General features: G+C 37.2%; 1 protein-coding gene across 1 annotated transcript in view; it reads left to right on the top strand.

Annotated features, from left to right (window-relative positions):
• The window catches only part of LOC306849769 (zinc finger protein GLIS1-like), an 83,441-nt gene that overhangs the window by 23,908 nt on the left and 36,306 nt on the right, over positions 1 to 23,227 (top strand). Inside the window, exons 3-4 of the mRNA XM_079385067.1 lie at positions 8,114 to 8,303; positions 10,565 to 11,774. Coding sequence (XP_079241193.1) covers positions 8,114 to 8,303; positions 10,565 to 11,774 — 1,400 coding nt within the window. The remainder of the gene's footprint in view (positions 1 to 8,113; positions 8,304 to 10,564; positions 11,775 to 23,227) is intronic.

The raw sequence follows: 23,227 nt of genomic DNA, 5'->3' as shown, positions 1-23,227 counted from the left end.
ATTTATATCACAATTCTGAGGTGGAAAAAAACAGAATTGCAAGATATAAAAAAACTCAGAATTCTAACTTTTTTTGTTGTTGAAATTCCAAGTTTACATCTCGCAGGTCTGAATTTGTTTCGCAATTGTGACTTTTTTCCACAAAATTCTACAATTTGCAATTACATTTTTCCTTGAATTCTGAGTTTATGTCTCACAATTCGTTTTTTGTTCCTGCCACAGAATGAAAAATATAAAAGGTAACTGCCACTTTTTATCTTAACATCCTGACTTTTTTCTTGCAACTGTGAATTTATATCTCGCAATTCCGACATTTCTCCTCAGAATTGCGAGTTTATGTCTCACAATTCTGACTTTTTTTTCTCACAATTCAAAATTCTGAGATATAAAATCAGAATTGGGAGTTTCAAAGTTGCAATACCTTTTATTTATTTATTTGTCCTGTGGTGGAAACAAGATCCCATATTGAAGCTAATGTCTCATTAGACTCTAAACCTCTTCCGCGAGACTTTAGCTCTGGAAACAAGTCCACAATTCAAAGTTGACCATTCTTGCTTAAGTGAAGCTACACATTAACATGGGCATCAGATGATGGTGAGCAGGTCTGACATTTTTGATGATGATCATGATCAAAATGACTGAAGATAATGATCCTGATGGTAGCATTGAAGATGGCTGAATGCTTGTGGCTTTAGACAGTTTTAAAAGTCATTTAGGTGGTAGGAGTTGCATTGTATCTTATTTGATTTGATTAGCGCTTATCCATTACAAACTGAAAAGCTGGAGCCATGAACCCCATCTCTGGCACAATGGGTACCGCCAAAGCTCTGCCAGGTTCTCCAGCACCACCCTGACCCAGCCTCACCCATGGCTTACTGGAAACCGAAGCGATGGTGGTCCAGATCCACCCACGTCAGTCCACAGAGGACAGACTCACAGGCTCCTCCAGTGACAGCCAGTCACCAGCAGGTGGTGACATGCCCAAGTGGAACCCAGTAATTACAATAAAGGTATGGAAGAACATCAACAACTGATCATGATCTGGAAACACGTCAAGAAGTTTGTCACTGGCCTGATCACAGGCAGGACAGATTGTCTTTTGCTTCTTTTTTTTGCCTAGGTGTGTGTGTGTGTGTTACAGTTTTGAAATGGCCGTGTAATGCTTTAATCACTGTGAGACTTGATTTATAAGGTTCTCTTGTCCAAGTATGCGGTTTAGTCATTGAACCGTAGGAGTAGTGCAGGCACTGTTTTGTGTTTGTTTGTGTTCAGTAGTCTGCGGTCAGTTCGGACTGTTTTAGGAGCCGAGGCTATTACGAAATCAGTGGCCAGCTGCGTCTGTCCTTCTCACGAGCAAACGATTTATCATCTTTTGTTTGATGAACTCTTGTGCGGATATAATGTTACAGCAGATCTTTAAGCTTATTATTTATAAATTAATTTTGTCTGTGCAACTAAAAGTAAAACCTTTCATGTGGTTACAAAAGAGAAAATCTTTGCTGTGCTGTAAATAGTTCCTTTAAAGAATAGCTCACCCACAAATAAAAATTCTGTTATATTTTAGTCAGCGTCCATGTTGTTCCAAACCCATAAGCTTTTTTTTTTTTCTTTTTTTTTTGGTCCATGGAGGTCTTTTGCATACAACAAAATGACGAAAAAGGACAAATGAACCACAAATGACTGTTATACTTTCAAGGTGCTTTTATTCTTTTTATTTTTTCAATTGGAACTTGATAGACATTGTCATTATGAACTGTACCCCACAGAAAAAAGACATGAGTAAATTATGACAGAATACTAATTACCTTCTAATTAATTTTAGTATTTCTACTAAAAGTACTTTTAGTACTTTTTCCACAGTTTTATAAGTTTTACACAAAAAAATAATATATAAAATATTTTATTCTACATTATTTTAGTGCCATTGATATGTTTAATTGATATACTTTTATAGTTTTTATAAAAACATTTAATTAGTTTTCATTTTCTACATTTTCTATTTTAATTTTATTATAAACTGTTTTTGTAATTTTGTTTGTCATTTTATTCATTTTTATTTTTTAATATCTATATGATTTGTATTATTCATTTCATATTATTTTTTTTTTTTGTTATTTCATATTTTTATTTATTAGAGTTATTTTGGCACTTCAACTTAAGTATGTCTATTTTTTATTTCTTTTGTCAACATTTATTACATATCAAATCAAGGATTTTTTCATTAATAGTTTTAAGGATAATAACCCTGACACAAGAGTGGTTTCTCCATAAAACGGCCATCATATTCTTTGCTTTTGGTGTACCTTGTTTCCTTTGACATGAAACACTGGCTGAAGAATAATAAAAAAAGTGACATTTTTGACTTTAGAAGTGAAACACAAACCAAGATTTGTCTTCATACAGAAACTGGCATAACAAACCAATTTCATCCTCATGAAAAACCTAGTCTGGTGGTACCAATAATCCAGCAAGAAAAACAAAGTCATTTCAGGCCTTCATAATTTAATCAAGTTTTTTCCCCCTGCCCTTGCAAGGTCAGGCACCTGTTTAAGGGAACCTTTCCCCAGACTTTGTTATTTTTCATTTTGTTGTACCCTCAGGTTTTCAATCAAATCTTCATTACTAAGTAAACAAATTATTTTCGGGTCTGTGTAGAGACACAAGTATAGACATGAGTTATGAGATTTAAACATGGAAAAGGCTCTCATCTGTAATATGTAACATCTGCACAGGACAGTCATGTTGAAGAGTGCAAAAGAAGCCAGTATAAGCTCCACGGCTCAGGAGTCTGCTGACCTGGTCTCTGAAAGGAAAAAAGAGAGAGGAGAGGACATAGGACCGTTGAAAAGAAAGCAAGAGTGAATAAAATATGGAATAGAAACTAGATGTTTATATTTTTCTGAAGAAAATGTGAAATCTTTGGCATTATGATCGAAGTTTGTACACCTCAAAATTTTTTTTTTAAGATTTACACAATTTAATTAATCGTAAAATTCAATAAAATCAAATTAAATAAACCTTAAGTATTTTAATTGAATAACTGAACAATCCTTAATCAATTATTCAATTAAAATGTGTAAGGATTATTCAATTTGATTTTATGGAATTTTACGATTAATTAAATTGCGTTAATCTTAAAAAAGGCCTAATTTGTTTGAGTGTACAAACCTCTATCATAGTGCCAAAGATTTCACATTTTCTTCAGAAAAATATAAACATCTAGTTTCTATTCCATATTTTATTTCTCTGCTTCTCTTGCTTTCTTTTATTCAAATTCTATTATTAATTAGATTGCGTCAATCATAAAAACAGAAGTTAAAGTTAGCTTTAAAATGGACAATACTGAAATTACTATATATTCATACATTTATGTTTGTATTCACAGCTTTGGAGGAGAACATTGGACAGGATGTGGAGAACCCTTTTTTTTATGTATACAGGAAATAAAACCTGTGCTTTAGCACATTAATCGAAGATCGTATTTGGAGGTTGTAAGGTGGTTTGCTCCCCAAGCCTTTATAATGTCACATGATACAAATCTAGGATTTTTTATGGTCCACCAGGTAAGACTGCATGTCAGATCCTTTAGAAAATATGAATGCCTCTTTCCTCAACAAGCCGCATGATTTGAGGTATAACAGATGTAAACGTTTAATCCCTAACCTCAAGTATGAACACTAGTAATAGTTATGCCCACCTTAGCTAGCCCCACTAACGAGTTAATAAGGCCAAAAAAGAGCAACGAATGTAAGAGGAAGAGTGCATCAGAGAGTTCTGATCTTTATTAACTGTTTAAGTGTGGATGCTATGATATATGGTGCTAAAGTGGCCTGAGTAGGAATGTCACAGTGCATTTCCAGATGCATCTATCTTGTGGTTTTGGCAGCTTGTTGTTCAGTAGACTTACATGTTTGACGTGCATTAGAGTTGATACACACATACGTGCACTGGCACACATGCGCATACACACAGCCCTCTCCCATCCTCTCTGAAGCCCCGTCTTGTTCTGCAGTATTCCTGCGTCTTCAGACATCTGCTTTCCATTGCCAGCATCTCTGAAGACTTGAAAACATTAAATGCTGGCACAAGCTCGGTCTCACTCCAGCACTTAATGCTGCACTTAGGTGACTTGAAAGGCAGGAGGCGAGAATTGTAGAAAATGAAGTGTCAGAAATAAAAAATCACCTAAGATTACCACCAATTACATTTAATAATGGCCGACCCATCTGCTGATCAGATGCAGGGAGTCCCCGTGGTCCAGTGGTGGGGTTATGGGGTAGGGGGGTTGCACTGGGTCTTCTCCTACTGTATGTTACTGTAAAGCAGTGAATGTAAGTAGCTTTTCATGATTCCAGTTTTGATTTTGGACATCAAGTGGACATTTGGCCTCAAACCAGTCATAATAAAATTGTTTATCAAACAAAAAATCAACAAAAATATTCATAAAATCAAATGCTGAATGTTTACATGTGCAACAATACCCTGATGAATCTGGCACACGAGAAAAATATGTTTACATGAGATTTTCAATCTGTTTTTCTCCAGTTTTGACATCAGATATTTGCAGAAAGACATGCACTTGCAAAAAAAAATCAGCAAAGATATTTTTTACTGTGCCGGTATTTTCTGCTTTTTTGTGGAAACCATGATTTAGTTATTTGTTGTTTATTTATTTGTTTATTTATTTTCAGGATTCTTTGATTAATAGAAAGTTCAAAAGAACAGAATGTACTTGAAATAGTAGTCTTTTGTAACATTATAATTGGAAAAGGTATTTTCTACTATACTGGTATTTTCTGCTTAATATTTTGTGGAAACCATAATTTTCATTAATTCATTCTTACATGGGTCTTTGATTAATAGAAAGTTCAAAGAACAGGATTTATTTGAAATAGTCTACTTTTGTAACTTTATAAATGTTTTCATTTCAATTTTGCTGAATAAAAATATTACTTTCTTTCAAAAAAAAAAAATTACATAAGCAATACAAATCTTACACAATTTTAAATATGACCCTAAACTTCTGAACTGTAGTGTAGAAAGTAAAATTAGTGAGCAAAAAAAAAGGTTTTCTTTTATTTGTTATAATTTACTTATCTATACCTCACTTGATAAAACAACAGTTTTTAACCTGACCTTTCACTTTGTTAGGATATAATAAAGTATATATATATATATAAAGTTTGTGCGAACACACTCATACGCTGAACATATGCAAAGTAAACATGACAAATGGACAGTTTTCTAAATTTATATTAAAAATGTGATCTACAAATCAAATATTGTGTTATTAATTTCCCCAAATATTTTGTAACTATATTAACCAAATGACAGATGAATTTGCACCAGATAAAGCTTGATTGGAAGCAGAGACTCTGATGTCAACAAAAGATATGGGAAGTGTTTTCTATTCTTTTTTAAAAGTTGACAAGCCTGCATAAGATAGATATATAGCATGGGACTGTTTGTCATGTAAACATCTTTGTTATTTGCCCAGAGTCTAAAAGCCTTGTTCTTTTGTACACGTGAAACGAGGATGACAATGGAAGTGTTTTTCTGCTCTGTGATTGTGTTCTTGTGTTTTTGTGAATGAGGCCAGCACAACAGTCTGGTCTTCATCACGGAGCTCTGCTTTGCCCTCAGGTGTTATTGGCACCGCTCTGCAGTGATCTCACACCCAAGATTGTCATTCCTTAATAGCTTCTGAATGCTTGCAAACCTGCTCCCTCCTTTACCCTCGCTTACATTTGGTCAAGGATCAGAGATTTTCTAAGAGAGCTGGAGAAACATCCTCTCTGTGTTCTGTCTATCCTCCAGGTATAGATGAGAGCCAATGTGTTCTTCGTCCTACATCCATCTCAGTTTGATTTCACTGTGTGAGATACAGACAAAAAGTCTGGGAGAAAACGCTCGTTTGGAGGTATCTATTGTGTATATATATATCAAGACTTTTTATTACGTATAATGTCTGCATCTGGATAGTTGACATAAAGCATTGCTGTGCTTCATATTTCAAGCAGCATATTTATAATTCTTCTGTAATTATATTATATACTTCTAACAAAATATATTTGATTTTCAAATGGCACTTTCATGGAGTATTAAAAAATGTATTTATTTTATTTATTGAAAAATGGAATTTAGTATTGTGGCAGATTGGCCTCCCCTAAAATCCCCTTTCTACTGTCTCTATTAATGAAAAGTGGGATAAAATCTTTAAACTATATTTTATAATACAAGAAAACATAAATTCAGTAATGTATCTGATTATACCAATGTTTTAAGTACAAGTAGGCTTTGGGTTCTACTGCTCTCTGAGCATTAAAATCTCTCTCTTTCTTTTTTCTTTCTTTTTCTCTTTGTCCCAGCTTTCACAACTGGAGCTTTACAGACTCCCACCTTCTGCCCAAAACCAAGTGCAATACCCAGAAGTGAATTACCATTGCAAATTCAATATGAATCCAATCTAACATTCCGTCCAAGTTTCCAAATGTGGAGGAGCTTCTCTTATGCAGCCTTGCCGTGACTAATTTAATGCAACAAAGCATCATATCTTTAAACCTCTCCCATAATTCTCTTCGTATAGAGCAAGGCTTTTAATGCAAACTTGGATCTGAATTGATGTAACTTGGCAGCACTTTTTTGGAATTGGACAATAATACGTTAAAAGAAGCATATGGAGTGTGAAGTATTCTGATACTGAGCCATTTGCCTCATCGTCTGCAGGTTGGATGTGCACATTTCTGTGTTGCACAAGCTCGTCGATTGGGGACAATCATCTAAACTCCAATCATCACCTTCAGCAAAGGCATTTCATCTGCTATTCGTGATCGTTTTTATGCTTGTAATCAAAAGTGCCTCAAAGGTTCTACTGTTATTTTGAAACAAAAAAGCATATTTGTGTCTTCTGTTCTTCATGGTTGCTTAAATAGGCTATTTTGGGGGTTAAAGGGTTTTAGCTAAATGGCTCACAGCAAAACTGTTTTCACAAGCTGCCTCTTGTGGCAAGAATTGCATCCCAGATATGATACTGAGCAATTTTGAAAATCTGTAAAACAGATTTGTGTTAAATTCCTGTGGCTTCTGGCTATATTCTCTCTGCACCTCACATCAGCAGTATAGTTTACCTCTTGACTTTGTGGCATTTGAAGATGTCTTGTGAAACCGATTATCAGTGTCACATACAGGAATCAAGCCTAAAATAAGTTTAAGATATATAATTTCTATTTAAAATGAGCTCACAGCATAGTAGCATGGTAAGGGACGAAAGAACAGGAGGACGTAATTAAAAGAATGTTAGTTTTAGTGTGAAGCAAACTATTCCAACGTCATTGACAAACCTCTCAATCCTCTCCAGATGAAGCAAGAAAGCCCTGGCTTTAGCTCAGCGAGCAGTGATGTTATACACAAACACAGTTTGACATTCCAACAGTGGGATTTCTAAGCCAAGAAAAAATTATCCAAGATTTAATAAACAGCCATTATTGTTCTTTGAAAACTAGAATGGATGTGAAAAAGTGTGTTTCTTCTGTTTATAGAGTTGAGTGGATCCAACATGTGCTTTACAGGACCTGCGTGTCTTGTGACCTCCTTCTCCATCGTTTCTTTTTCTCTTTTTCTTGTTTCATCTCACCTCTCAATAATCATTTCTTTGTTTCCCTCACAATTTTTTGCTTTATAGCAATTAATTGTCACCTTTTCATTTTGTGTACTTGGAAACAATATTTTACCGAACCTCCTTTGTCCTTGGTTTGGCTTTATCCACATGTTTAGATGCTGGTTTTGATCAGACACCATTGGGTGTTGCATTATTAATATCATCATTGCAAGCAAATTAAATTTCTAAAATTTAAGTATTTTAGTAAAATCTTGAATAATGCGGTCACCCACACTGGACTCAAAAAGAGTGTCAGCTTTCCTTCTGGAAATATTTTCAAACACTATGAAACCGTATTTATCTTTATTTTGATTACATTTGCTACACTCAGTTTAAGAGTTCTCCTTGTGCAATGACATTGACTTTGTCTCACTGTTAAAATGAAGTACTCCAATGGGTTTCTGTAAAAAAATCTGTAAATGTTAATATAGCTGTTGTATATTCTACATATTTCAGTGAATGGAGGACATATCTCATTCTGTTCAGAGAAGCAAAGCACTCCTGAGCTGACCGCAGAAGAAGGAACCTTGCTGCGCTGTGGACAGAACCTGCCAGTTCAGCCTGGAGCCCAGTACCACCATAGCAGCCACTGTGAACCGCCCACACAGAACCTTCACCTGCAGGAAAGGCCCCACCAAGACGCTAGGTGAGACTAGCACAGCAAAGCACTTGTACTGATCAATAAGAATAGTTGTCATCTGAGAACTTTTTATGTCTAAAAAAGTGACTGAATGTGCTATTTAAAATATATATTGAACATTTGCGAGGTATAATGTTATTCCATTCAATTTTGACTTGGAAATGAGCTAATAATCTACTACATATCTGATGTACATTACATTGACTGTTTATTTGATGAAACTGTGAAAGATCTTAGTGATTTATGCATAGTCTAATTAATATTCATGAGTGAAACATTGCTATTTTGTGACATGACAACCAGCAATTCCTCCTCTTCCTACTTACACTACCATTCAAACGTTTGGGATCAGTGAGATATATTTATTAATTTATTTATTGGTTGGTTGGAAAGAAATTAATGTTTTTATTAAGCAAGATAGCATTCATTTGTTTAAAAGCAGGTTGCAGGGAATTGGACCGTCTGAGCAGTGGCGGCGGCCCAGCATTTATAGTTAAAAGTGACAGTAAAGACATTTATAGATTTACAGAAGATTTATAAAGATACATATTTATATTTCAAATAAATGTTGTTCTTTTGAACTTTCTATTTATCAAAGAATCCTGAAAAATTGGGCCAGTATCATAGTTTCAGCATATTAAAATGATTTCTGAAAGATCATGTGATACTGAAGACTGGAGTAATGGTTGCTGAAAATTCAGCTTTGCACTCAAAGGAATAAAATACATTTTAAAATATTAAAATATAAAATAGTTATTTTAAATTGTAATAGTATATCACTATATTACTGTTTTTACTCTATTTTGATCAAATAAATATGGCCTTGGGGAGCATAAGAAACGTCTGTCAAAAACATCTTACTGATCCTTAACTTTTAAATGGTATATTAGTACCATTATTAATGAAAAAACAAACAAACAAGTATTTGCTTTTGGTTCTCTGAAACGTCCAGGATTAGCAGTTCATGTGAGTAGGATCTAGTAAAGTGCATGTAAAGAATTTAAGATTGCAATTTTATAGTCCTGCTAATTACATTAGAAATATACACACATATCTGCAAAGCAAATAAAGTAGGTTGTTTAATAAAGCTTTAATGCAGTGCAGAACAAGTCAAAAAGCTAGTAAAACACTGCAGTACTGATGGTGCTTCTTGGCTGCGTTTGTTTTTTAAACGGCTAGGAAAAGAGACTGCCGTCGGTTTCTGTTGGCTTCTGTGTAGCTGCAGTACAGTTGAAACCCATCGTTTCAGCAAGGGATGCTATCCAAAGTGCTTTCACTCAAACATGCCATCCAACTCTCCCAATACTGTCACTGAATGTCACTGCTTCAGCCAAACAGGAAGTGGTGAGCCTGAATGGAGCGACTCATGACAAACTTGAGGCTTCGGCTCAGCCAGCGCGCTAGCATTAGCGGTTTCCCACACCAAGTGAAAAGGGAACTTAGACAAAATCTTTCATAGGCTGCTAGGACAGAGGGCCCTTCTCACATCATCCCGGAGCTTTGCACACAAATCCATAATGAGCAAACTGACAGGAATTATTATGTGGAAGATCACAGCGACGCACTGGGAAATATGACCTCCATTCAAGGTGGGGACAAAGATTCCTACTATAATGGGGAGTATTGTAAACACAGAGCATTTAGAGGCCCACCATTATACCACCAAAACCAGGTGACTTCTATTTAGCTCACATGTAGGCTTCGGTTAACTCCTATTGTGTCATCAAAGCTTGTCAAACGCTGAGGATGACAGCCTGCCTGTATTCATCGCTCTCTTTTCTTATTTTTAAATACCCATTCATAACTATAATTCAGGCCAAATTTCCTGCATCATTTATTCATAGAATTGCTCAGGAGCGTTTGTGGTGGATCTAATCTGTGTTTAAAATACACCGCAGTGGAAACCCATCCAATGGCTGTTTCCTGAGAGAGAGAGGAACATAAAAAGTAGCTTCTGATCAGCACTAACCAAACATTATAACCTAATAAGATTCTGTAAGGGTTTGCAAAATGAATCTCCAATCGCATCGCTTTGGTCAAACATTGTCAGTGTTAACAGAGATGTTTGAGAGTGCAGGTTTGCCAGGACTGGAGCACAGAGCTTGTCTGTTCCTTTGGTGTCTGACAGTGCAGAGTTGGCAGTGCTTTGAGAAGCCCTGGCCTTTATCTTTCAACAAGCCAGGCCGCTAATAGCGTGCATATTCTTTCTGCTCCGTTCTGCCTAAATGCTCCTCATATTCCTCTGGGTGTGTTTCATTCTCCCGCAGGTCTACTGGCTTTCAGACGGCTCTCAGCTCGTCGTCTCTCTCTGGTGGCGTCAATGGGTGTCATGCGTTGCCGTCGTACCCTATCAAACAGGAAGGCTACAAGCTGGGATCGAACCTGGGCGACTTTTCAGGAGGGATGGGAGCAGGTCGCAGGGAATTGGACCGTCCGAGCAGTGGCGGCGGCGGTGGCGGTGAAGGTAACTTAGCAACAGTTCTCTCGTTGTCAGCTATGGCGGTGACTGTGTATCCATTTAATAATGAAGATGGCTCCTCCCCGCTGGCTTTGTCCCCGAGCTCGCGTCACTCAGCAAGGCCGAACGCGAGCGGACTGAAGAGACGCTGCCTCTCGGTGGCCTCCCAGTCAGCCTCGGAGGGAATCGATATTGCTGCAAACATCTGCTCCTCCCAGATGTCCTGCGTTAACGGCCTGCGCAACAATTCGTCGTCGCCTACCGCCACCACATTCTCCCACAAGCCTCTCCCCAGCCCTCAGCTGCCATCACCTTCCACCTCATCCTGCCTCCTACCCCTCTCCTCTTCGTCCTCGTCCTCCTCGGTGTCATCGGTGGAGCATTGTGAGGACGTGGGCTCCATGCAGCCGGGGCCCGGCGTGGGTAGCAGCGACGGGCTTGGACTTCTAATACAGCCCGGCGCTGTGCTGGACGGCTGTACGGCGACGCTGAAACAGGAACCGGTGGACGAGTTCTCTCCAAGTGAGGAGGAGCTCTTTCAGCATCACTATCACCATCTGACCAGCCACGGAACCCACTGCGGTGGGCATTCCCACCATCACCACCACCATCATCAAACAGGCCCCCCACGGCCGCCCATGCCCCCTCCCTACCACCTGCACCAGTACATGGGCTCCGGCCCAGGAGCTCTACTGCATCTTCAGAGCCAACAGCAGTCTCCACCCTCAGGCCTGCTGGCACAACCTAAACCCACAGGCCTGGTCGAACAGCAGGTGGGCGACAGGGAGGACATATTTAGCGATAAGCAGGTATGCCGATGGATTGACTGCAGCGCGGCGTATGAGCAGCAGGAGGAGCTGGTTAGGCATATCGAGAAGTTCCACATCGACCAGCGCAAGGGCGAGGACTTCACCTGCTTTTGGGCCGGATGTGTGCGGCGCTACAAACCCTTCAACGCCCGCTACAAGTTGCTCATCCACATGAGAGTTCACTCTGGAGAGAAACCTAACAAATGCATGGTGAGTATCTACCATTTTTAGCTGGCTGTCAAAAGTGCACGATTTACAGCGGTTTCCCATAATGAAATTCGTGGAGGTGATTATAGCTAGCTTCTGAAATGGCCTTGAAAATGGATATGCAGTATTTCGGACTGAATTGTTTTTGTTGGAATCCTCATTGGCTTTAATTTGAGTGGAAAGTTGGGGAAACCAAATGCCGGTATAATTACTTTTAATTAAGCAGGTCAGTGTAAAAATCAGTTTTTAAGTATGTATTATCAACCGAGGACAAATAACTCTTTCATTAGGCTTTATTAAACCAAATTTCTTTCTAAAGGCCCCACAAAAGTTTTTTTACAAATCCATTATTTTTTATTTTTATGTCTGTTTTGTTCAAGGAATAGATTTGGAAGTTCTCTCCAAGCTTCATTTTTCATAACAGCTTTCAAGGGACCACCTATGCCTATTTTCCTCAGAGTTTTTCTTTTTCACAACCATATCGCATGGCATGAGAAATTATGATTTCAACTGAAAGCACGGCTAGCTTTTCCACTGACAGGTTTGGGTATTTAATTGGACCTGTAGTCTAGCTGTATAAATAGTGTTATGGTGAAACCCAAGACATCCAGGTAAAACTCTCAGATTCCACAAGTCAACACACTAATCAATGTCAAAGTGTCTTTTCTAACATTCTCAGCTCAAGTGGAAAAATGGCTCCAGCCCCACCAATGTGCAAGTCCAAATACACAATTAGTCCACAATTTGTGTAGGGTGAAACTCTGTTTATTTTCTTAAGATCTCTTTCTCTCTCTCTATCTTTCTGTCTTTTCCTTTTTTTTATTAAATGATTGAGATCTAAGAAAAAACCCTACACATCTGTTTAACATAACCAAACAATGCGTGCACTTGATCCCTTTAAATAGGAGGTTTAAACGTTTAGCCGTCCCACAAGTATTAAGCGAATTGGTTCTTTATCCAAACTAAACACTTGGAAAAATGTAGTAGTCTGTAAGAACGGAGCCGCAGAGGAGATGACTAGCAAAATTCCCCTCTATTGCTCAATTGGAGAACGTTGGATTTCTTGTCAGATATATTAAATTTCATACACAAGATTCTGTCCAAAAATCCTTTTATTTTACAGCTTGTTTTGAAGTCAGCCTATTCCTTTAAATTACGGGATGCCTTTTTATATCCGAATTATCTGTTTAGCCATGTCAACAGGAGACAGCTGTACACTAATATGTGGAGTATGTTACAAGGGTAGCATTAAGTAGTTCCATTGAGGTTATTAATTACAAGTTTTGTTTATTCTCGAGAAGACGTTGGTTTACTCTGAGCTCACAGCAGCTGGACTGACAGATGTAATTAGATCATATAAATTCCTTCAAATCCATGCAACTACATTTTCGGGCATTGCTGCGCACTCTGCGGCATAAAATTGGTAGTTCATTTTTGTGAATCGTTGCTTTTGTTGTTGTATATATGTGTTGAGTATTATTGTTTTTTCTTTTTTTATAGTATAATCGCTCTCTTTTTGTCACTTGCTCATACTTTTATGTACAACAGTGCTATAGGGGTTCTTTTCTTACTCTCAAAACTCTATGTGGAAAGAGCCCTGGTGTTACAACCTGTCAGAACAAACAAACACACATTTTTATTCATGGCGATGCTAAGCAGATGCTAAGATAGGAACAAGCCCATTATTGTTGTAAAATGGCTGGACATTGTCTCTGGATGGAGTGAAGGCCTCTCACTGAGTCAACTCTGTCCAAGTTCAGTCTCTGTTTTTAGGCAGTCTGGTGGCCCGGACTAGACTCACATTAAGGTTTCTTGTGTGAAAAACAGAAAAGGTAAATTTAAGTCAAACGTCAAAGGATTTTCAAATTTAGTGGATCATTAAATGAATCCCAACTGGCAGTTCGTGTGGTCCTTATGCAGATTTCAGGCCTATTTGGAAAGATTTTGATTTTATTTTTGTAACTTAGTGCTTTCAAATATTAATTACTTACATTTAAATAGATTTTTAAAGGAAATAAAAGTAATGTGGGTAATCTGTTCAAGTTTGAGTAGATTTGTGTGGAATTGGCTTGTAGCAGAATTATTGTGTTACTGGGTGAGTTTATTTTTTACATTATTGATGTTTTTTATTTAAAAGTGATTTTAATGATATTAATACTAATGCTAAATGATATGCAGTTTTTATGGGAAGCTTTTAACGTACAGACTCAATCACACAAACTGTGTGATTCTGAATGAAAACTCATCTTGATTCATTTGGTACCTTGCAATCATTGGAGAAAAAAAATAATATTATATTTATATTATTTTATTTATTTAAAATATAATTTATATTTATTAAAATAGTATTTATAATTTTATTAAATTATTTATTACATTTATTTATATTTCACAAATTGGATGAGTGCACATACTTGACTAGCTGACCTTTCTCAGGTTCTGAAGTGTTTTCATTTTTTCCTCCGAATCGATGCCTTCCTGTGACCCCCGCAGGAAGCAGCTTTTGTCTGAAACATGTTGCATTTGTGGCCTTTGCACAAATAGCTAGAATACCAAAATGTCTTTGTATATTGCGCAGAGGAAACCGATGAGACGTTTTGATTTAGAAGCAAATGCTTCAGAAAACCCAGCTAATCCCTTTTATTATCTTTCCAACTGCAGATTCCTCAGAGAGCGCACGAGGCACGATTCCCGTGCATCCAAACATAACACTCTCTCATTCCTCTCTCTCTCTCCCTCTCTTTCTCTCCCTTGCTTTGTCCTCTCTCCCAGCTGTGCTGCATTTCATTTGTATCATGCAGCGCCTTGGCAGGAAAAAGTCATTATCACAAACATAGGACGGGGTTCTGACTCTCTGCTTTGTCACGTCCATATACCTGGAAAGTGGTTTTATGCCCCGGCACGTAAAAACACAACTACATCTGCAAACATTGAGCTCGGCAGACCTCTTAAAACCGCTTTGCAGAGTTTGAGAGGCTTTTTCAGTTCACTCTGTCCAATTAAAAAGTGCCGTGGGCTGTTTTGTGGTAGTCAGACAGCAGAGGCAGAAGGCATCTAAAAGGAAACAACATAATCTCACTGCAATATCCTGTTGTGTTTCATGCCTAATTCAAGTGTTGTTTTAGTTTATTGCTTTTTTGCCCTTCTTGTCTGCATTAATATTAAAAATGTATCCAGCGACTGCTGCCCCGACACTGTCCCAGGGCTCTTATACGTCAATGCTGTACTGGATTCAACTCTGGATTTGTATTTCAGATCACCTATCCCAGCAGCTCATGAAATTCATGTAAATATTCATCAAAGCGTATCTGTTGATAATACTCCAGATACTTATCCAGTTGATCGTGTTTGATGAGCAGATCCATGTTACAACGTTGGACATTAATGATGGTTTCTTTATTGAATTTCCTCTGGAATGTATTGGTTTAAACTTATTTCATTAATATATTGGCTTTGGTTTAGCGTGCTTGCAGTCGACTTGAGGTTTTCTTGCCATTTTCTGCAGTTCGTTCCTGCTGTGACAGGTTAAGAATATGGGCTGTGCTGCTCTGTATTTTATGTGGTTAGTGTATGTTTACTACTGTACTAAATGGTCACTGAGTTCTCATAGTCATAATAACACTCTGTATTAATTCCTCCGACCTTTTAGATTTTACTGCTTTGGCAGTGCGTCATCTGTGCTGACATTCATTCAGGCATATGTCTGATGCAAAAATGTCAGTGTGTTTTGGAACCGGATTGTTTGTTTGTTCAGTGACTTCTTTCTTGCATTTTTTTGTCATTTATTTGTCATGAGTCTTTTCATGTCTTTTCTAATAAAAAGTTTAAAATAAAATAATAAATAATAAAATATTTTCCTCACCTATGGTTTTGTTTAATAAGGGATTGGAAACCATTTTTTAAAATAATATTTCATGTAATAATTATTTAGAAATAATTATAATACATTTATTTATTAAAGTATAAATGTATTATTGTTATTATGAATAATTATAAAAATATTATTTAATTATTACTTTACTCATTGCTCATTTGACAGATATAAAATTTTCAAAAGTGACCCCTTTTTTGTAATGCTTCTCATTAGTGAAATATTCAGTTTACAAGATCACATGGGTAGGGTGTGCAAGTTTTTGCAATTCAGTTTGGATATGTGACTTAATTTTTAATTAAACAGTAAATGTTTCTGGGCAGTATGCACCCATTTGCTTGAATTTCTCATCTTTGTCGTCATCACCATCACGAGACAGCTGGTCATTGAACATTTGGCTTGCAAAAAATAGTTTTTTTATTTTTAAATTGCATGTTGTAATGTTAACGGATATTAGGATTTAACTTCCTAAGCCACACCTTTTTTGTTACCTCATCAAAATTAAATGCGAAGCCACCTTTACGACGAAGTTTGAACATACAGGCCTATACTTGGAAGAAAAACTGGCTTAAACAACCTGCTGGAAAAAACATAGCTCATGGAACACCCCCCCCCCCCCCCCCCCCCCCCCCCCCCCTTGCTAGTGTGAAACCGGCAAACGTATATATAAAGATTTATTAGACTGATTTGAGGACAGGCATTCAGAATTCTCCAGCAGCAGCCGGCCCAGTGTCCAAAATAGTGTGTTTTGGAGTAAATGGAGGCTTTTGTAAGCAATCAACACAGATGCTGGAGATGATTAAAACGCATGGCCTGTGCATGAGCTGACTTTTTTCTCTGAATGCACCGGCGAAACCCGAGCCGTCTGAGTTCTGCCCCGGCAAAGGCAGAAAGTGGCGTTGATACTAATGTGGATGTACTAGAATGAGCTGCTGACATTGCTACCCTGTCTACTTAACTTAGCAACCGCCAGCTCTCTAAGCCCTATTATGCTAGCAGGTAGCGACAGTTACCTGCACTGAAGCAGCAGGACTCGAAGACTGTTTCTTATCTGTTTCCACTCCATTTGCTAAAGCTTTGCATTCTGGGTGAATTGGTTTTAAACAGTGGCTCGGGGAGATTGTTCTGTTTGGGGTATTTAATAAGAAGGTGGAGTGAATGATTCCAGCACGATCATTGTTCATATGAGTTTTAAAAAACGTCATAAATCTCACTCGAATCCAAGTTTCCAGATGGTACTGCAGAACAATGCACGCGGTCAGAATCTTTTTTACAATTACGGCTCATAATTTGCAACCTTCAACTCTCTAATGTTTCATCACATGAAAGTTACGGTTGAATTATATCTTTAATTTCAAGATCAACAAATCCACCTCTTTTTTTGCTTGCTGTCAGATCCAATCTACGACTCGATTGTCTTTCCGTCATGCTAATAGCTAAGCAACACAGACCATATGTGATGCATATATTAGCATGATGAAACTGCTGGCATAAAATGTCTGAGATTTGTCAGGAGACTGATGTTTTGGCAATGGAATGAAAGGCCTGGGAATTGATGGATCGTGCTTGTTTTCCTTGTCAAATACACCAGGCCAAGTTCTTGTCAAGCCGTAAAAGGTTTCCAGTCATTCTGTATAGTAATGCAATCCAGTCACTCCTCCTCTCCTCTCTCTTCCTGTCTGACATTCTGCCATTTAAGCATTCTTAATAGCTACTTAACCCATAATCATTGTCAAATATCTGGTAGCTCTTTTTTTCTTGCTAAACACACTTTATTTTTATGGGATGCATTCAACTTAGCCAATTCACCCGATGGCTGTAGGGCTTTAAATGTGCATAGCCAGGTATCAAAGAATGATATGTCCATACATGTTTTGTGCTAATTACATTTGTCTGGAATGCTATATTTTGAGTAAGTAATTTCATGACATTTAATTATATACCTGAAATGTGAGACAGAGACTGATGGCCACATTATTTTAGCATTGTGTCATATCTGTCCCGAATCCAAGTGCTTAATCGGTTTAACCCTACGAGTGGGGCGGCTCGTCAGCTAATATACTGAGGGGACTAAATACAGCTAATGGGCAAAATTTCCTCAGGCTTTTTGAGCAATAGATCCTGCTAGACGCAGTACTTATACTACATATATGTATGGCTTTCTACTCAGGTGAATGGGCTTAATTTAGTCCCATCATCCTAACTATGGAGAAAGAGGCTTGTCTTTCTTTTGGTCATCTTAAAATGGACTTTCCAGCAGATTTGTGAAATGTAATTTGAAACATTCGCCATTAACATAATATTTGCCCAAATAATGACTGTGAGAGTCCTGGCCAGAATTACTAATGGGAATATTCATTGATTCTAGCATTGTAAGAGATTTTTTTTATTCATTTACTGCTCAAATTTGTGGAAACCCTCAAGTTTTTTTTTTATTACTATTGTCCTTTTTTTTCCAGTATAGTACTATTAATTTATATTAGTGTTATATTGCTTTTATTATTCGATTTCACTATTTTTATTATTCCCACATAACCTCTGTCTGTATTAATTGTTTATTAGCATTGCACCACAAACGTGTGGAAAATCCCTTGGTTTGACATGATCCAGCCAGGTGACATTAAAAAAATCTGGCGGAGAGTGTGCCAAGAAAATGTTGAGCTGTTGTAAAGTGAAGTGTTGCTAGTTAAATACAGATATTTGGAATTCAGTTGTATTGTTATAGCTTGTTTTATCTTTTAAAGAGCTGCTAGCCATATTTCTTATGCTCCTTGGTCATACATTTGTCTTTAAAGTTGATATGCATTGACTGATGGGTTCACATTTTACAAGTTAAGCTCACTCGACAGCATAATGTTTCTTACTACAAATAATAAGTTCAACGTATCACTCATTTTCTTAAAAAAAGTTACTTAAAAAAGAGTTACAGTGAGGCCCTTGCAATGAAAACAAATGGGCCTAATGTGAATCTTATCCTTTTTATAAAGTTTTTAAAGTTCTCATTATTTTTACAGTTGTGTTAAGTGCTGAAAATTGAGCTTAACTTATATAGAGTCCAGTATACTCCTTAATAAAAAATGATATTTGTCTCTAACATTTTGGTCACAGGTATGGTAATAAATATGTTTTATTAATTTATTATGAATTTTAAGTGCTGAAAGTGTTTCTATAGTGCTTTTATTTCACTAGTTACACATTACAAATGTGGTAATACATTCGTGTAGCGATGATTTAATGTCTCAGTGTGGGCCCTTTTTGGCCTAAATGTACACAGGGCCAGTCATAAATGTTTAATTTAGAGTATCTTCCTCATTGTCACTATAGAGAGCATGTTGACATACCTTATGCCAAGTATCATCTGCCAAACACTCCTTAAAATAAATAACAGTAGTCAAAGCGCTATTTACATCGCACCCAGCCTTTCCGTAAACATTCACCATAAACCCCAGCAAGTAAACAGAGCAAGGACAGTTTTGAGTTAAGACTGAATATCCCAGTGTTCCTGGAAAGGGTTTGTTGAGGTACACAGATGGGCCATGGGACTTAGCAGCACAGAAAGCCAGGTTAGGATCCCAAGTATCTCTCAAAACCAAACCAACCCAGTTAATAAACAGCCACATAACTGGAGACTTCATGGTGCCCCTCTAGCCCAAAACCACGTCCCATCTGTGGTCTGAACAGAGCCCAAAACTAAGTGTGGGAGGCTTGTGACAGCTTCTCTCTTACAGACTTATGGGCTGTGACAGTGTTCTGTCTCATTTGTCATCTGCTGTCACTCAGATGGATGTAACCAGAGCAACATCTTTCCCAAAAGCCTGTTCCCATAAACCTTTCACTACAGCTACGGTTATGGGTGTGGATTTGGGGGTGCAGTAAGAATGTGGTGCGCTGTTTCGGTTCCACATTTCAAGCGGGGTGTTATATAGAGATCTGGCAGGACATGGTGCGCTTTAGTGCTGACTCGCAGCTGGATTCAACAGGCCAATTAGAGCTCTCCCCATGAAACTATTCATTCCCTGCCAGAAGAGCTGTCCACGCTCTCTCTAAGCACTTGTCTGTTTATATTGTCAAGTCCCTAGATTTATTTCAAGTTTTGGTATGGAGGTCCGGCTCAGAAACAGCTAGCACCATGGCTACACTGCGAGTGACAATTTCTACCGATAACAGTCACTTTTTTACTTTATACCAACACAAACTTTTGCCCTGTTCTTTCAACCGATAATACTTGCATTACACTTGTTAACATTGTTCTTTTTTTCTTACAAATTGTGTTCTCGAAATGTTTGGCTAATGTATCTCTTTGTCACATTTTCCTAAGATCATTCATTAATATTTTTAAGAAATAAAGTTTATTTTTATTTCTCTCTGTGCCAATGAAAGTATGGACGTTTCTACCTCAGTGTAAAAAAGGTAATTTTCATATAGTTTACAATAATATAATATAATATTATTATATATAATTTAATATAAATAGTTGGAACTTCAAGAAAAAAAAATCACGTTTTGAGATAATGCCAAATTATTTAATATAAAGTGACATTTAGAGATATCAAGACGCAGTTGAGTGAAACTAAGTCACAATTAGTGAAGTCACAGTTACCTTTTTTATTTAATTTACTCTGAGACGGACAGGAATGACTTTATGAACTACTTTACTTCCAAGATCGAAACTATTAGAGATAAAATTGTAACCATACAGCTGTCAGCCACAGTATCGCAGGAACAATTCCACTCATTCTCTTCTATTGGAAATGAAGAATTGTATAAACTTGTTAAATCATCTAAACCAACAACCTGCATTTTAGACCTTGTTCCATCTAAGCTCCTAAAAGAGGTGCTTCCCGAAGTAATAGATCCTCTTCTGAATATTATTAACTCATCATTGTCATTAGGATATGTCCCAGAAAACGTTCAAACTGGCTGTTATTAAGCCTCTCATTAAAAAACCACAACTTGACCCCAAAGAATGAATTATTTACAGACCGATCTCGACTCTCCCTTTTCTGTCAAAGATATTAGAAAAGGTAGTATCATCACAATTATGTTCCTTCTTAGAGAAACATGATATATGTGAGGATTTCCAGTCAGGTTTTAGACCATATCATAGTACTGAGACTGCTCTAATTAGAGTTACAAACGACCTGTCGATCATCTGATCGTGGTTGTATCTCTCTATTAGTGCTACTGGATCTTAGTTTGACACTATCGACCACAACATTCTTTTAAATAGACTAGAAAATTATGTTGCCATTAGAGGAAGTGCAATGGCATGGTTCAAATCATACTTATCTGACCACCATCAATTTGTGGCAATAAATGAAGAGGTATCATACCAATCACAAGTGCAGTATGGATACCTCAAGGCTCAGTACTTGGCCCCTTACTTTTCACGCTTTACATGTTACCCTTGGGAGATATCATTAGTAAACATGATACCCAGGTCTATATTTCTTCGCGACCTGATGAAACTTACATTTACATTACATTTACATTTACATTTAGTCATTTGGCAGATGCTTTTATCCAAAACTTACCAATTTGCAAAACTAACGGAATGTATTGTTGATATCAAAAACTGGATGACTAGCAATTTCTTACTGCTAAATTCTGAAAAAACAGAGGTGTTAATTATTGGACCAAAAACCTTTGCATGTAATAACCTAGATCACTGTCTAATACTTGATGGCTGCTCTGTAAATTCTTCGTCATCAGTTAGGAACCTAGGCGTACTTTTTGATAACAATCTTTTCTTCGAAAAACATGTTTCTAGCATTTGTAAAACTGCAATTTTCCATCTTAAAATATATCTAAATTAAGACCTATGCTCTCAATGTCAAATGCAGAAACATTCATTCATGCATTCGTGACCTCGAGGCTAGATTATTGTAATGCTTTATTGGGTGGTTGCTCTGCACATTTAATAAACAAACTCCAGCCGGTTCAAAATGCAGCAGCTAGAGTTCTTACTAGAACCAGGAAGTATGACCACATTAGCCCGGTTCTGTCAACACTGCACTGGCTCCCTATTAAACATTGTATACATTTTAAGATCTTGCTAATTACCTATAAAGCCCTGAATGGTTTGGCACCTCAGTATTTGAGTGAGCTCTTATCGCATTATAGTCCTTCACATCCACTGTGATCTCAAAACTCCATTTGATAATACCTAGATTACCAAAATCAACTGCGGGCGGGAGATCGTTTTCCTGTTTAGCGCCCAAACTCTGGAACAATCTACTTAACACTGTTCTGTCAGTTTAAATCTAGATTAAAGACCCATCTCTTTAACCTGGCTTACACATAATACACTATCGCATTTCTATAATTCAAATCCGTTAAAGGATTGTTAGGCTGCATTAATTAGGTCAACCCGAACCGGGAACACTTCCCAAAACACTTTTCTTATTCTGAGGTCACCGTAGCCACCCAGATCCAGACTGTATCCAGATCAGATGGTAGATCAGCACCTAGAGATGACCTCTACAGCCAGAACACCTAGATGAGCCCCAGAGACTGATCCCCAGTGAAGACCCTGTCTCCAAGACAGCCATCGGGACAAGACCACAGGAACCAGATGAGTCCTTTGCACAATCTGATTCTGCTTTAGCCTAGATTTAAACTGCTGATTTTATCTGGCCAGAGGAGAATGCCACTTTTAACAAACTATTTCCCCGTCTAAATACTATAAAGCTGATATAAAGCCACCCAGCTTTATATCAAGCCGATGTAAAGCTGCTTTGACACAATTTGCATTGTTAAAAGCGCTATACAAATAATATTGACTTGACTTGACGGACACAGGCTTTACATTTCACATCTACGCTACTGTTAAAAAATTGGAGGTTAGTAAGATTTTTTTTCTTAATACTTTTAGTCAGCAAGGATACATTAAATTGATCAAAAGTGAAATTAAAGACATTTAAAAATGATGCTATTTAAATTATTATTATCAGGCTTTAAATTTCTGCTTTTCTGAACTTTCTATTCATTGAAGATTCCAGAAAAAATGTATCATGATTTCCTCATAAATGTTTCTTGCACATCAAATCAGTATATTAGAATGAAAGATCATGTGACACAAGACTGCAATAATGGCTGCTGAAAATTCAGCTTTGCCATCACAGGATATATATTTTAAAAATATATATATTAAAATAGGAAACAGGTATTTTAAAGTGTAATAATATAATAATATTTCATAATATTTACTGTGTTTTTGGTAAAATAAATAAAGTTGGTAAGCTTTAAGAGACTTTTAAAAGCATGAAAAAATCTTTCAGACCACTAACATTGGCAGACAGTATTATCCAAGGCAACTTATATTGCATTTTTTAAACTAGTTCATGTACTCCCTGGGAATCGAACCCATGACCTTGGTGTCGTTGCTCCAACAGAAATGTTTCCATATGAAAGTGTCTGCTTCGTTTGTCCTTGTGAGTTTTCATTGAGATAACATGTGGCTTGTTATTGTGTGCAGCTCATTGATGTGGATTCCCAAAGATCAGTAGCACAGACATACAACTCTTGTTTTCTTCATTTTGCTGACAAACTGCCAAAAACCTTTCTTTTTTTTTCCAAACAATGA

The sequence above is a fragment of the Barbus barbus genome (assembly GCF_936440315.1).
Source record: "Barbus barbus genome assembly, chromosome: 29".
Taxonomy (NCBI): domain Eukaryota; kingdom Metazoa; phylum Chordata; class Actinopteri; order Cypriniformes; family Cyprinidae; genus Barbus; species Barbus barbus.
The sequence above is the reverse complement of the archived record's forward strand: the minus strand, read 5'-3'. Positions and strand labels throughout refer to the sequence as shown.